The sequence below is a fragment of the Gouania willdenowi genome, chromosome 7 (assembly GCF_900634775.1).
Source record: "Gouania willdenowi chromosome 7, fGouWil2.1, whole genome shotgun sequence".
Classification (NCBI taxonomy): domain Eukaryota; kingdom Metazoa; phylum Chordata; class Actinopteri; order Blenniiformes; family Gobiesocidae; genus Gouania; species Gouania willdenowi.
In genome coordinates this window covers 6584069-6599070 of record NC_041050.1, presented here as the reverse complement: position 1 = coordinate 6599070, position 15002 = coordinate 6584069, and the positions used below count along the sequence as shown (strand labels likewise).

The 15002-nt window shown below is 36.7% G+C and overlaps 1 protein-coding gene across 2 annotated transcripts; it reads right to left on the bottom strand.

Moving 5' to 3' along the window:
• Positions 1–1762: 1762 nt before the first annotated feature.
• Positions 1763–14713, bottom strand: wnt7ab (wingless-type MMTV integration site family, member 7Ab). 2 transcript variants are annotated; one of them, XM_028453447.1, is made up of 4 exons: positions 14357–14713; positions 13680–13906; positions 8707–8978; positions 1763–3084 (listed from the first exon to the last, which is right to left on the bottom strand). In XM_028453447.1, exons 1-4 carry the CDS (start codon positions 14425–14427, stop codon positions 2602–2604), a joined length of 1053 nt encoding a protein of 350 aa, XP_028309248.1. In that variant the 5' UTR covers positions 14428–14713; the 3' UTR covers positions 1763–2601. The 2 variants fall into 2 exon arrangements, with proteins under 2 accessions (XP_028309248.1, XP_028309249.1); XM_028453448.1 differs by having other exon boundaries at positions 8719–8978.
• Positions 14714–15002: the final 289 nt, after the last annotated feature.

Genomic DNA, 15002 nt, shown 5'->3' with positions numbered 1-15002 from the left:
TACCTAGCTTGCTAGCTCTTTGTTTACATTTAAAATTCTTCCCCAAAACTTTTTTGTGAGGTAATAAACACTGAAGTTAATTTAACAAATGAATACTTGTTTATACCCATGTTTCATTTAAATGCTTAAGTTAATTTCATGATTACAAGTGTTGAAGCATCGCTATTACATTTCAATAAAATCCCTCTGTCAGAATTTTTTTTTTTAAATAAAACAACCATACAAAATGTAACTGTAAAACCAACACTTGCCGTTTGCTAATCAAAAATCAACATATATTAATATTTTTCATTTATATTTCTCCGCATTCATGTTTAATGATGTGTGAGGAAGCAGAAAGTAGAAACCAGATCACGTTAGTGTTATTGGGTTCCTGTATTCCATCAGTAGTAGTCATGAAATGCAGTAAACACTTTAAACAGACAGAAATAAAACAATCTCTATCGCTTACAAAACAACACAACAATGGCAGTGACAGCTGGGGCCAATGTACAAGAGAATTAGCTTTTTTTTCCAATTTTTCACTGGGATTTAAAAAACCGGCACCAGGGTCAGAAAATGACACTGAAGGCAAAAAATATATAAATAAGATATTTATATAAAAATACGTTTTACAAAATAAACTCTATTTACCAAAAACATGCCAGTGTGTGAATAAAATCCAGTTAAGCTCAATCTTCTCATAGACAGCTGTGTAGTTGAAGTCTTCCACCTCCATGAGTTTTCTACACTAGCAGCAAACAGAGGGAAGACGACTCATGAACATGTCAGAAGTTCTATTTAAATAACCAACAGCAGTTTGTCCTGGAACAGCCATTATTCTATGTAATAGTTCCAGCAAGATTCATTTTGTCTTCTTTTTTATTAACATGTTAAGTTGAGGTTTTATTTATTCAGACAAGGTTTTTCAGGAAATGTTTATCTCCTGACATGTCTCGACTGTCAACTGCCGGTCTTCGTCAGAGAAGTTCTGCTCGCCTTTGAAGTTTCACCTGTCTTCCATCTATGTAATAGTTCCGGTGAGATTCATTTTCTCTTCTTTTTTAATAGCATGTTAATTTGAGGTTTTGTTTATTTCGATAAGGTTTTTCAGGATTTTTTTTTTAATCTCCTGACATGTTTCGACTCAACTGCCAGTCTTCGTCAGAGGCGTTCTGCTGATTGCCTTTGAAGTTTTACTTGACTTCCATGTACTAGTTCTAGCGAGATTTATTTTGTGTTCTTTTTTAATAGAACACATAGAATAGTATTGAATAGTACTAACTGAATTGTACAATTGAGTAGTATAAATAGAATACTATTCAATAAGAAGACAAAATTAATCTCGCTGAAACTATTATACGGAAGTCAAGTGAAACTTCAAAGGAACCATCAAAGGTGATCAGCAGAACTCCTCTGACAAAGACTGGCAGTTGACAGTCGAAACATGTCAGGAGATAAAAAAAATTCTTGAAAAACCTTGTCTGAGTAAACATAACCTGATCGCATTTGATGGTTCCATTGAAAGTTCCTTTGAAGTTTCACTTCCATGTAGTAGTTCCAGCAGAATTCTATTCATACTATTCAACTGTACAATTCAATCAGTAATATCCAATACTATTCTATTCACACTATTCAAAAAGAAGACAAAATGAATCTTGCTGGAACAATTACTTGGAAGTCAAGTGAAACTTCAAAGAAAACATCAAAGGCGATCAGCAGAACTCTTCTGACAAAGACTGGCAGTTGACAGTCGAAACATGTCAGGAGATAAAAAAAAAAAAATCCTGAAAAACCTTGTCTGAATAAACAAAACCCGATGGCCTTTGATGGTTCCTTTGAAGTTTTACTTCCACAGCTATTTATACTAATCAATTATACAATTCATTTAGTACTCTTCAATACTATTCTATTCATACTATTAAAAATAAGACAAAATTAATGTCGCAGGAACTATTAAACAAAAGTCAAGTAAAACTTCAATGGAACCATCAAAGGCGATCGGCAGAGCTCCTCTGAAGAAGACTGGCAGTTGACAGTAGAAACATATCAGGAGATAAACCTTTCCAGAAAAACCTTGTCTGAATAAACAAAACCTCAACTTAACATACTAACATACTACCACACACTGCCCCAGGCCGACTCATATCCAGTGTTTTCACACTTTGATTGCTTTAAAAAAAAAAAAAACTACAACCATGTGACATTTAGTAATTTTCGATCCAAAATGGACAAAATCAGTAGTTCTTAATAGAATAAATTAATAATAATTATTATTTCCATTCTCTAAATACAGCTCGTTAAATATTCCCAATAGTGTGTCACTGCGTTCATGCACAGAGGGAGAACTACAGTGTCCCATTCCGCCACACATCCACCATAGTTCATTCATGCATTGCATTGGTCCAAAAAGTCACAAATGTTCGTGGCGTGTCCGTGTAGCTTAATATCATGACATCCATCAGCTTTTAATGTGCCGCGTTGAATGAAATCTGGTCCTTTTCAGTCACAGTGAACTGCATCCAAACAAGCAGTTCTTAAAGGAAGGGAGAAGAGCTCATATAGGCCTCGTTTCCAGCTTACTGTAGCTTCTCACACACATATACCATTCAATAAATATTCTCATTTACATGTGTACACCTCTGTCCTCTCGCTGCAGGTGTTGCATTTGACGTAGCAGCACCAGAGGAACTTGCAGTTGCACTGCCACACTCTGGAGTACTGGTGCGTGTTGTATCCGCGGCCACAACACATCAAGTCGCAGCCGCTGATGTGCTGCATCATCGTCTTGTTGCACACCCGTCCCTGCGTCCCCAAACTCCCCGTCTTGGGGTCGGCCTCGCAGTAGTTCGGTGACCTGTCTATGTATACCAGGTCTGTATCCACGGGCTTCCGGTACGAGTAAGGCTTCTTGATCTTGAGGAATTTCGGGCGCTTGTTGCGGCTGGCTTTCACCGGTTCCACGTGCACCGCTCGGGCATATTTCTCCTTGAGAATGTAGCCCAGCTCGCGGAACTTTGGAAGTGTAGTCCAGCAGGTTTTGGTGGTGCAGGAGCCCGAGACGCCGTGACACTTGCATTCCAACCGCATGTTCTTCTCCAGGACCTACAGACGCATAAAAAAAACAGCTTAGCAATGTTGACAGAGCTATTCAATAAATCAAAATTACTGAGAAATTGTAGCATTTCAAAGAGGTCAAATAGCGTACCTAGTACAAGGCTTTTTGTCTCAGGAGAAAGGAAGTAAGAAAATAGGAAAGTTCACTTCTAAAATGAGCAATACGTTGTGTTCGTAAAACAGGCTATTTGGAGCACACCGAGTCACTATTCACTAAATCAAAATTACTTACATTAGCAGAAATTGTAGCTTTTAAAACAAGTCAAATAACATTTAAAGCACAACAAAAAAGTATCCCAAAAAATATTAAGAAACTATTTATGGAAAAGGCTGAGACTTATAACTTATGAGACAAAATGAACCTTCGTTTACTGCACGCGCGGACAACAAAAAAAAAGCTTTTGTGTTTTAAGCGGTACCAGGTTGTGGAACAGTTTGTGTGTGGAAATAAAAAAAGTGTCTGAATTTAAAGTAATTTTAAAATAAAAACATGAAAATGTATCTTCTCGATGCACAAGTGTTAAAGGGAAAAAAATATAAATAGGCGTGTATGTACTTATCAGTGAATTCTGTCTCCTTTTATAGTGTAAATAGGTGTATATTATAAGAAGATTAATGTATAGAAATAAAGTATAGTACTAGATGTTCTTCCTTCACTCCTTTTCGAACATGTACAGGCTTCACCTGCAGGATTTTGTAACCATTTACCTTGCCCGATGATGAACATTTTATGAAATATCATAAAGTGAAAATCTTTATATGACATTGACCCATAAACAAATATACAACTGATTTATATATTTAACATATACAAACACAAAAACAAAGCCCAGGTTTGATTACCACTGTTTTTTTGTGTATGTGCAGTTTGCCTGTTCTCTCAATGGTTGTTATATTTTCTCTGTGGTTCCAGTTTCACACACCAGCTAATTATACCTGTAAGAAGACTTGGTCATGGTTGCCACTAGGGCTGGGTTACAAAAAAACATTAATAGATTTTAATTGATTTTTCTTTGAATGGCTTGCTATCGATTCATAAAATCCTAAAATTAATCATTTAATATGTCTTTTCTATTGTGTGCAATGCAGTGCTATTCAGGCAAAATGGATGCTGTGACCGAAAAATCATCAACCGATACAAAAATTGAAAGGAACCGAATTAAATTGTTAATCTGAATCCATACCCAGCTCTAATTGTCTAAATGTAGCAGCAGCTGAAGTCAATCCATTACTCCGGTCTGTAATTTTGTTCTTCAATGACCAATAAAGCACTTTTACCTTTACGAAATGACAATGCTGTCAATGAATAAATCTAATTAAAACTTAATTTACTGTCTCGGATGTTTTTTAACTTGCGACTACCATTGCAGATGAGTATCAGTAATTTTTATACTGATAGAAACACTATGTACCATGTTATTCGTTTAACATTTCAATGAAAATTTAAGTGGAACACATTATCAGGTTGACATTGCGTTAAATCATTCCTTCTTTTCCAATTTTTACCTAATTTCTCATCATTTATATGTATATGTATATGTATAATATATAGTGTCCATTGTTTGTGTTCTGGGCTGCGCTCCAGTGATTGGAGACGTGCAGGGTTTGATCAGAGATTGACACACGTTAGCGCTTTCAGCTCTAAACTGTAACAGCGGTTCCTAGATATTGTCAGCATCAGCGAGCGCTTGGAACGCTCACAGCGCGACTCGACTCATCAATTACATAAAAAGTGTGACGTTAGTTTGTTAATATTAACCATCACTCAGACAGCTCTTACGCTAGCATATGCTCCGGCTCCGACCGCGCTCTCTTTTAAAGGAGACGTGCACTGACGAAAAGAGAGTCATTAGCTCTTCTTTTGGAAACACAGGATTGGCTCTTATAGCGCTTCAGAGCACAATGCACTAACAGTGTAAAAGGATGTGGTGGGGGGTTTCTGCTTGAAGTTGGAATAGACATTTAGTTGACAAAGCCCCATTTTATCTTCTAAAATCTTGGTGAATTTAGTCATGTGAAAATTTCTGTCTGACACACAAGATTAAAGATTCTTTTTATTTGTGACACATACATTTATACACAGTACAATGTGCAGTGAAGTGTATTTTTTACAAGCTCTAGTTGCAATATTAATAATAATGAAAAAAATATATACTTATGTAGAAAAATACCTATATAAATATTTTAAAAAAATAAATTGAAAGAACAAAAGGCCCGGTATAAAGCTCAGAGTGAAGTTAAATAAAAAAGAACATTTGAAATACAAAAACTATGACTAGGTTATTGATTCCTTGTTAGGCGACATTAAAATTATTGAATTATTTCCCGCCAAGGACGTATTATTTCACCAGTTTTTATTTACTTGTCTTTTAGCAGGAATAGTTAAAAAATGCGAAACAGATTATGACAATTTTTCACCCAAAGATAGACCATATACCAGTGGTTCATAACCTTTTTTGGATTGTGACCCCATTTTGATGTCAAGAATTTCTGGTGACCCTCGACATGCCAGCTCTTATATTTTGTGCCAGCTCTCTTAATTTTTTACTGCATTTTCTTTTAATTGTTTAAGATTGTGTGTGGTTTTAATTTGAAAAAATAATTGTAATTAAAACAATTTGAAAATGTATTTTTTATCTGTATTGTATATATATATATAATTTTTTTTTTTTTTAAATCAAGTACTAGACATTTTAGGCAAACCCATTTAAATTCCAGGCGACCTACATGGGGTTCCGACCCCAAGGTTGAAAAACACTGCTTTACTCCACAGAAGATTGAATTAAAGTTTGGAAGGGATTTGGTTCAACATGTTGATCCTGGATCAGTTTCAAAAATAGAAAGATCCCAATCGCTTATTATTGGCAAAAATTCAAAAATTCATATCTTGGTTCGTTATTGACTGATCTTTGTGAAATTTTACTCAGTTATGTCGGATTGGTTCCTCCAGTAGTACACTGAGTTTCATCTGGATTGGATCCGGTTTGCGCATTTTATCAGTATTTTTCAAATGAAATTGGGGTGTCCATACATTTGGACCTACTGTATGATTATTAATCCTTTAAAGTGTGAATGATCACGGTACCATGATCAGGATCATTGATCCAGATAACTGTCAATATCTGGCAAATATTTAATCATTTTTCTTTTTCGTCGGTTAAAACAGGTTCTTGTTAAAGTTAATACATATTCACTGCTACTGCTATATCCATCAATTTTGAATATTTATAATCTCTTAACACTTGACAAACACGCAATTTACTAAACAATGTTTCTGACAAACTACCCAGTCAGCCCCACCACATAGCGGTGTGATACCAAACACACAAGAGCCAAAATAAGGTATCAGATTTCAGCCTGTGTGTGTGTGCATTTACCACACGTAACACACAAATGTCAAGAGTGAATGTACAAGGCGCAGAGTGACTAGGATTACTGCTAAACCCCAAGCTGATGACAATAAGTAGCACCATTGACTGAAATGGGGGAGATTTTCTTCAGCAACAGTCAATTACGATTTCCTTTTTTTTTTTTTTTTTGTCAAACGCCAGCTTGTTGCTATGCGATACGGTCTCTGAAAGCCATTTACCACAAATGAATGACGTTGTGGTCCTGGCAAGTAAACTGTAACAGTAAAAACCAAATACAAATGTGTGAACATGGACAAAACAAGAGCTTTTTCTCTCCTGAGCAGGCCACTTCATAAAAACCTTGGCTTCCACTCCCTAATCCATCAGTTGTTCCGTGACCAACTCCTGTGACAGCCATTGTGCGTACGTCTACAACCCCGGAGCTGTGAACCGCACTCCTGCTCAGTGTCACTGATTTTGATTAGCATAAATAAAGCAGGGGCGACTATCAAAACAGGGAGTCTATTTATCAGCACCGTGAATGGCAAAACAAGTGCAACTTCTTCAAGTTTGATTCCCAGAGAGGAGTTTTTCTTTTCCTCGGGAGGCAATTTAGCCGTCCTGAGATTCATGGCTCCTGAACGAACACGGAGAACGATTCGCTCGCTCGACACAATTGAATCCAAGGCCTTTTCAGCGTCCATGTTGGACGTGTCGGTTGTGTGAATCAGGCTATCTTGGCAGAGTCAGGCGCAGAGAAAGGATGTGGGTTAATGTGAGAAAAGTTGCCTCTTTATTCTGAACCAACATTAGACTTACTTTGACCATTTGGCACATTATTCTATAGAAGCTTTAACCTCCAAACTTTCCAGAGTCTCTTTGTCATCATGCAGTGTTATTGGGTGAGAACTTTTCGTCTTGGATGACTTTTTTTTTTATATTCACCCATATATATTCTCTATTATTGTCACCTTCGCAGGACTTTTGTTTTTCCTCACATGTAAAGAAAACTTTATAAGTTAGGAATTAAAATAACAACGGAATTGATTTGATGCAACATCAAAGAAGTGTTCCCATTGCCTACATCGCACCTGAATCAACAGAGTTGGAAATCCTCACAAAGGTGACTTTATATCGCACATTGGACAACTGTCAACCTGGGACCCACAAGCGGCCCTCGCTCTAATAGGTAGAAGTGCAACAAAACTACACAAAAGGACAACAAAAATACACAAAAGGACTACAAAAATACACAGGACGACAAAAAATACTCAAAAGGACAACAAAAAAACACAAAAAAGGAACAGAAATAGACAAGAGGACAACAAATGCTAACAAAAAATCTGAAAAATAGAGAGAAGTACAACAAAAATACACAAAAGGATCACAAAAATGTACTGAAATTCAGAAAAATAGACTGAAGTACAACAAAAATACTCAAAAGGACCACAAAAATACACAAGACGACAAAAAAACACTCAAAAGGACAACAAAAAAACACAAAAAAGAACAGAAATAGACAAGAAGACAATTAATGCTTACAAAAATTCTGAAAAATGGACAGAAGTAAAACAAAAGTACACAAAAGGACAACAAAAACTTACAAAAATTCAGAAAAATAGGGAAAAGTACAACAAGAATACACAAAAGGACCACAAAAACATACAAAAATTCCGAAAAATAGACAGAAGTAAAACAAAAATATTCAAAAGGACCGTGGAAATGTATAAACATTCAGAAAAACAAACAGAAGTAGAACAAAAATATACAAAAGGATAACAGAAATACAAAGAACCACAAGAAGACAACAGAAATACACGATAGGACAAAAAATACTCAAGTGGAAAGCAAAAAAGACAGAAAATAACAGCAAAAATATACAAAATTACAGAAAAACACACAAAAAACTACACAAAATACACAAAAATGACAGGAAAATATACAAAATGTGGCCCTCTGATCATAAAATCACAATATTGAGGCCCCCACTGTGATAAATGATGCTCGTGTTTCTGTCCTCATGCAGAATATAGAGGCTAACAGAGGAAATGTGTCATCATCTGACCTGTAATCAAACACTTCCTGTTAGAAAGCTACTTCATGAACACGCTCAGTCTCACGACTCAAACGTTGGATAAAGTTTGATAAACAGCACAACCCTGAGCGTGAATATAAAGTAACCCATTCCTTTGTGTGGTCTTTTCCTTTTTAATACTTTGAATGAATAGAGCGAAGCAGTGAGATATTGCTCATTTCTTACCTTGCGTCCCACCTCATTATTGTGGAGGTTCATGAGTCTCCGTGCGTTCTGCTTGACCTCCCGAGCGTCGATGAACTCCTTGGAGAAGCCCAGGCCGTAGCTGATGTCTGCTGAGCATCCTCCCCACTTCCATCCCTGGTCTCTGCTGTAAAAGCCCTGCTTCTCCTTGTCACAGCTACAGTCACTCAGGTTACCCTGGGTGCACGCTGCTGTGATGGCGTGGGCCACACCGGCTGCAATGATGGCATAGGTGAACGCTGCCTCTTTACTGCCTGGAAAAAACACAGGAAATTGGGATGAATACAAAGCAACAGGTGGACATTTATTTTAGTGAATGAGAGAAAAAACATGGAGAATCTTGTTGACATTAAAGGGAATTTAATGGGATTACAGCAATGTTTTTAATTCAGAAACAAGGTCAATTATTAACCACGTGTGTGCTTACATCACAGTCTTACTGACACATCCCTGAAGGGCTCCAGTGTTTTGAAACCTGACCTGGAAACTAGTGTCCTGCCCCTGAACCAAAATGTCTGTTGGTGCTACAGTCAACAAAGCTTTATGAATAAGAGGGTTGTCGGCAAGGAGGGGCTTATTGATCCACTCAGAAAACCGTCCCATTCTGTGTAAACTCATAAGGCAATGACATCAGAATCTTCATTCTGCTGTTATCTACACCTAAGTCCAGCTAACAAATCATTTACACAGGCGGAAATATTGGCAAATACGTAAAGGTTAATCTGACATATATATAAACGGATCCTGAGGCACCGTTAGGGAGATAATGGAGTCTAATGTGGCTGAAATGAGCAGAGGTGTAAAAAGTACTGATATATCCTACTCAAGTAGAAGTACTGCTACTTGATTGAAATTGTTCTCAAGTACAAGTAAGTCATACATAAAATACTCAAGTACAAGTAAAAAGTAGCTCAATTAAATATAGAGGTGAAAGTAATGGATCACAATTACTGTAATTGAGTTGCTTTCATGGGTAGTTGTACTTTTTTTTAGTATATTTCTCCACCCAACCATTACTGAGTAAATTGAGCTACTTTTTACTTTTACTTGAGTATTTTATGTATGACTTACTTGTACTTGAGTTAGGGCTGCACGATTATTGCCAAAATGATAATCACACGATTATTTGGATCAATATTGCAAACACGATTATTTATCCTATTAGGGAAAACATCTGTATTTTTGTTTCTCTACTTTTTAACAAACAATATGTGAACAGTTTTGAGTGCAAAAGAAAAGCTTTAAACAAGAATAATGATAAATACTCAAATTTACCCAGTATTTTTTTATCTACTATGGGTTAACTATATGAATACACTGTTACAGAGTGAGACTCCTTGAAAAACACTACAGAGTATAAAGAAAAATTAAGAACATGAGGCTTAAGCCCTAAGATTTTGGGCAAGAAACACCAGCCTGTCAACATTTTCTGACTCGTGTGTACGATTAATTCATTAACACTAACTAATTAGATACGTATGTCAATCAACTCATGGGGGCGTGTCGGTACAAGCAGCAGAGCCCACCTTTTAATAGTAGAAATTGCTGATGATCAGGTTAATTTAATCGTGGATGCCAAAAACGTAATCATGATTAAAATTTACTAAATTTAGGGGTGTCCCGATCCGATATTGATATCGGATATCGGTGTGATATCAGCCAGAAAACGAATATCAAATTTTATCTGACTGCATCTAAAATCTCCGATATATATTATATAATATTTATTCAATTGTAGAATACTGTAGATAGTATATTGAAGGTTAAAATGTATGTAACCAATTGGTTAATAATAAATGGGTCAGTTTTTCTCATCCCTACTGTTGCTGACTATTGTTCTCTGTTTGAGGAACATCACTTGATCAAGACTTTTCTAACATTCCACACTATAAAATAAGTAATACAAGTATGTATGATTCATGCTGATATCGGCTCGATATCGGTATTGGGCAATACCTGGGACATCCCTAACTTGAGAACAATTTCAATCAAGTAACAGCACTTCTACTTGAGTAGGATACATCTGTACTCTTTGCACCTCTGATTAAATAGTACTTTTTTTGGAAATAAATCTTCCCACAGTTCTCTTGCGTACAGTGAACATCTCATGTATAAACTTATAAAGGAAGAGATTAAATCTTGCACAATTGGAAGTTAATTTATTTTCCACAAAGGCATCTGTTTAATATAAAAGGTCAAAATGTACAATTCTTTTTTTTTTTTAAACCAATGAATTCAATTAAAAAAATTATAATAATAAATTCAATTACAAGTCAAAAGTAGCTCAATTTAATAGTAGGCCCACGTTTACGGTATTTTTGGTAATACATTTCGCCACAGTTCCCTTGCATACAGTAAACATCTTGTGTAACTTAAAAAGGACACAATTGGAAGTAAATTTATTTTCCACAAAGGCATCTGTTTAATATAAAAGGTCAAAATGTACAATTCTTTTTTTTTTTAAACCAATGAATTCAATTAAAAAAATTATAATAATAAATTCAATTACAAGTCAAAAGTAGCTCAATTTAATAGTAGGCCCACGTTTACGGTATTTTTGGTAATACATTTCGCCACAGTTCTCTTGCATACAGTAAACATCTTGTGTAACTTAAAAAGGACACAATTGGAACTACATTTATTTTCCACAAAGGCATCTGTTTGAACTAAAAGGTCTGTCAATGTCAATGTAAATTATTTTTTTAATATAAAATAACACCAATGAATTCAATTCAAAATAAATAAAAAAAAATAAAAAATTCACAGGTTCTAAGTATAGCTACGTTTATGAACTCTAAAATGGAGAAAATAACCAGAATTCAATGCTGTTTTGGCGTGGTACATTACGTTTAATCCGATTGGTTGGCTATGATGTGATGCATTTGATTGTTGTCTGGTCATTTCATTTTTTGTAGTTTCACAATATCCGTTGATCATTTTTAAAACAAAAAATATATAATTTACTCAGTAACGGTTGGGTGTAGAAATGTAATGAATTACTTTACTTCTTTTGAAACGTACTTAAGTACAAGTAACATTACTGATTTAGAAATGTTCTCAAAAAAAGTACAAGTAAGAAACTCAATTACAGTAACATGAGCTCTTGTAATTAGTTACTTTCACCTCTGGAAATGAGTATCTATATATCAAAAATGACACTAAAACAGGAAAATATGTCGTCAAACATCACCTGCAAAGCAGGACGTTTTACTTCCCAGATCTGCGAATCAGTATCATGCAAACAGGAAATTGCCTATCATATCTTTATGTAAATAATGTTTGCTGTTTGTTCAAAACAAACATTATAACTTCTTTGTGCTCCCTCCTGCCACCCGCTTCACTGCTTACAGGATGCCATGTTTTTGATAAACATCTTGGATGTGTGCCTTTGCGATAAAGGAGGGGAAAAAAAAGCTCATATTGAGGCATCAATTATGTGGACGTTTTTATAGACTGGATGGGATCGGAGCCAGAAAAGAAGGTGTGTCAAAGCAAGCCAGTCAGTTAATTTTTCCCTACAGTTCTCTAGTGCATGGGTTCACCACATATGATGAGTCCTTCGTAACCTCGTAACATGAGAGGGAAGATATTTAAAAGAGATTAGACAAAAGGAAAAAACTCAAAAGCTTGTATTATATCGAACTGGGAGTTCCAGTTTACCATCAGTCATAAGACTTTGAATATGAAGCCGGGTTTGGAAGAGTTTTACAATAAAGCTTCGACCCTCAGAGGCCGACAGTGTCTCATTTACTTTCTGCTTATTCTTCATTTTAACTTGAATAACAACAGCCGCTCCACTCAGCCATAGCACCTCCACAATAGTGTTCATTTACAAGTCTTCACCTTCTTTACTAATCTGATCGGTGAAACCAATCTATTTGATATGGCTGTCTGAGAAATGGCCTTCAACTCTGGAAAAAAAACCCTGATTGGCTGAAAAAAACCAGAGCATTCATAAAAGAAAGGACTGTCAAATGTGGAGGGATAATCCTCTGTGTTAAATAGCAGCAGGGAAGAAGGCGGCTGGTTGAAGATACTGCACATTGTGTTAAAGAATTCTTGTTTTTCCTCAAAAAGTGAGACAAAATATAACAAATTGTTTTTTGAAATACATCAGTTAAGTTATTATTGTCCTTTTTGTCAACATGTGGCAACAAAATGACCATAATCTCACAAACTATCATTATCATCTTGAAACAGAACAACACATGTCCACCTTATCAGATCAAAGCCTTAAACTCCAACCCTAATTCCACCTTCTGGGTGTCCTCTCTCTCTCTCTCTCTCTCTCTCTCTCTCTCTCTCTCTCTCTCTCTCTCTCTCTCTCTCTCTCTCTCTCGCTCTCTCTCTCTCTCTCTCTCTCTCTAAAGCAGAGAACACTGGTTTGGGTTTATCCAGCTCTCCAACTTTCTACTCTAAAGTCTTGCTTTTCCTCTTGGCTATTTCTCACTGTAACTTATACCCGTGGTAAAGATCTACATCCCTTTTACAGTGAGAGCCACAGCACCCATCACCAGACAGGATAAAGACCAGTGAAAATGTGTCTCCTGAGACTGAAAAGAGAGAGGCTGGCACACATTCACAATGCTGGCTTCAGATGGCTTTGATACTTGCTGAGAAAAAACTATTTTAGTGAAATGTTTGCAGCAAAACTGGGCCTGAAACAAAGGTAAATGACTCTGTCTCCTTAAATATGGATCTGCCAATATGGATGCAATAATATAAATGATGCAACTCGCCAATTGTACTATGCTTTTGAATATTGAGATGTTTAAGAACCCAGATATATGCATATTTTAAATCAAGCCCTGTGCGTAAAACTGTGCGTATTTTTACGCACGAACAGCCTGTGCGTTTGTAAGGTGCAAAATGCGTGACATGATAAATGATGTTCACAGTTGGGAGGTAAAAATGCTTAAATGTGGTCAACAAAACGTGAACTGACAGCAACATACCCACTTTCAACTCTTTTCCGAAGACAGTCCTCTCTCCAAGCGCAGAGCAGTTCCAGCGGCCGTTTTTGAACTGAAACTGACACTCGTTGATGCCCATTTGGGCTCCCTCTCCAATGACGATAATGGCATCGGGGCGACTCTGGCAGATAATCCGCTGTCTGGGGGCCAAACCGGGAATCTTGTTACAGATTATACTCGCACCTAGGGCCACCACCGACGAGAAGCCACTGTGAACGGAAAGAAGCCAATGATATAATAATCCGATCAGATTAACTTTTTTTTTATTGAACAGTTTGTAACTTTTTTTCGTCTGTACATTTATGAATGACTAATTGCACTTTAAATTTTGTATTTTAGCATGGCAAAATATATGATAAGGGGTGTTGGTTTAGGACAGGTGCGCTGCAGTTTGTGTGCAATCATCACACTATTAATGTGCAGTGACATTATTTTTTTACCTGACTTGTAATTCAAAGGCGTGAGAAACTATTTTTATGGCTGAGAATCTTGTTTACTGTTTTAATAATGAAAGAAGATGTTATTGAAAGCGTGTTATTCTCCAGGTATTCAAGTCTTCTATCCATGCGTAAAAGTGCCTGCAAACAGGGCACGTAGAGATTTTTTTTAAAAAAAGGAAAAAGGGAAGAAAAAAAGAAAGAAAAAGCAACGCAGCTCACCCAATTTTTAAATAAACGATCCCCAAACAAAGTAAAACTCTTAAAATCCAGCGTCGTGTTCTCCGACTCATTGCTGCCCGGCTCCCGGTTTCATGCAACGCAGTGCGGGGATGAGTCCTTTCCTCTCCGCTCGATCAGCAGCCAGCCAGGTAAGTCCAAAGTCAGTCCCAAGTGAGGAAAATACATCAAAAAGTCAGCGCTAAGGAAGTGTTTTCCCTCAGGTAAAGAAATGTCCTCCACTTCTTCTCCGGCTGGTTTACGTGGCCCCCTTTTCTTGGCCGGGCCCTGTTGTCATTGCGGTGAGTGTCACAGGTATAATTCCTCCTCAGGGTGAACAAGTGCGATCCTTCCTCTGAGTCAGTCTGCCAGTCGCTCCGCAGCCCGCAGCTCTGCGTTATATATCTGCTCATCTGTCTGGGGCGTGTTCTCAGGAGACACACGGGGGCCCCTGCTGAAGAATCCCGCCATGCAGGGCTGAATCACAACACACACACACACACACATTGCTGATATTTATCAAAAATCAGGTTACACAAAAATCATTTGTTTACTATAAGAAAATACTATTCAATGATATAAAGTTGAGACAATATAACGCAATATTTAAATGTATCGTTGAATGTATCGCAAGAGAAGAGGATTAGAT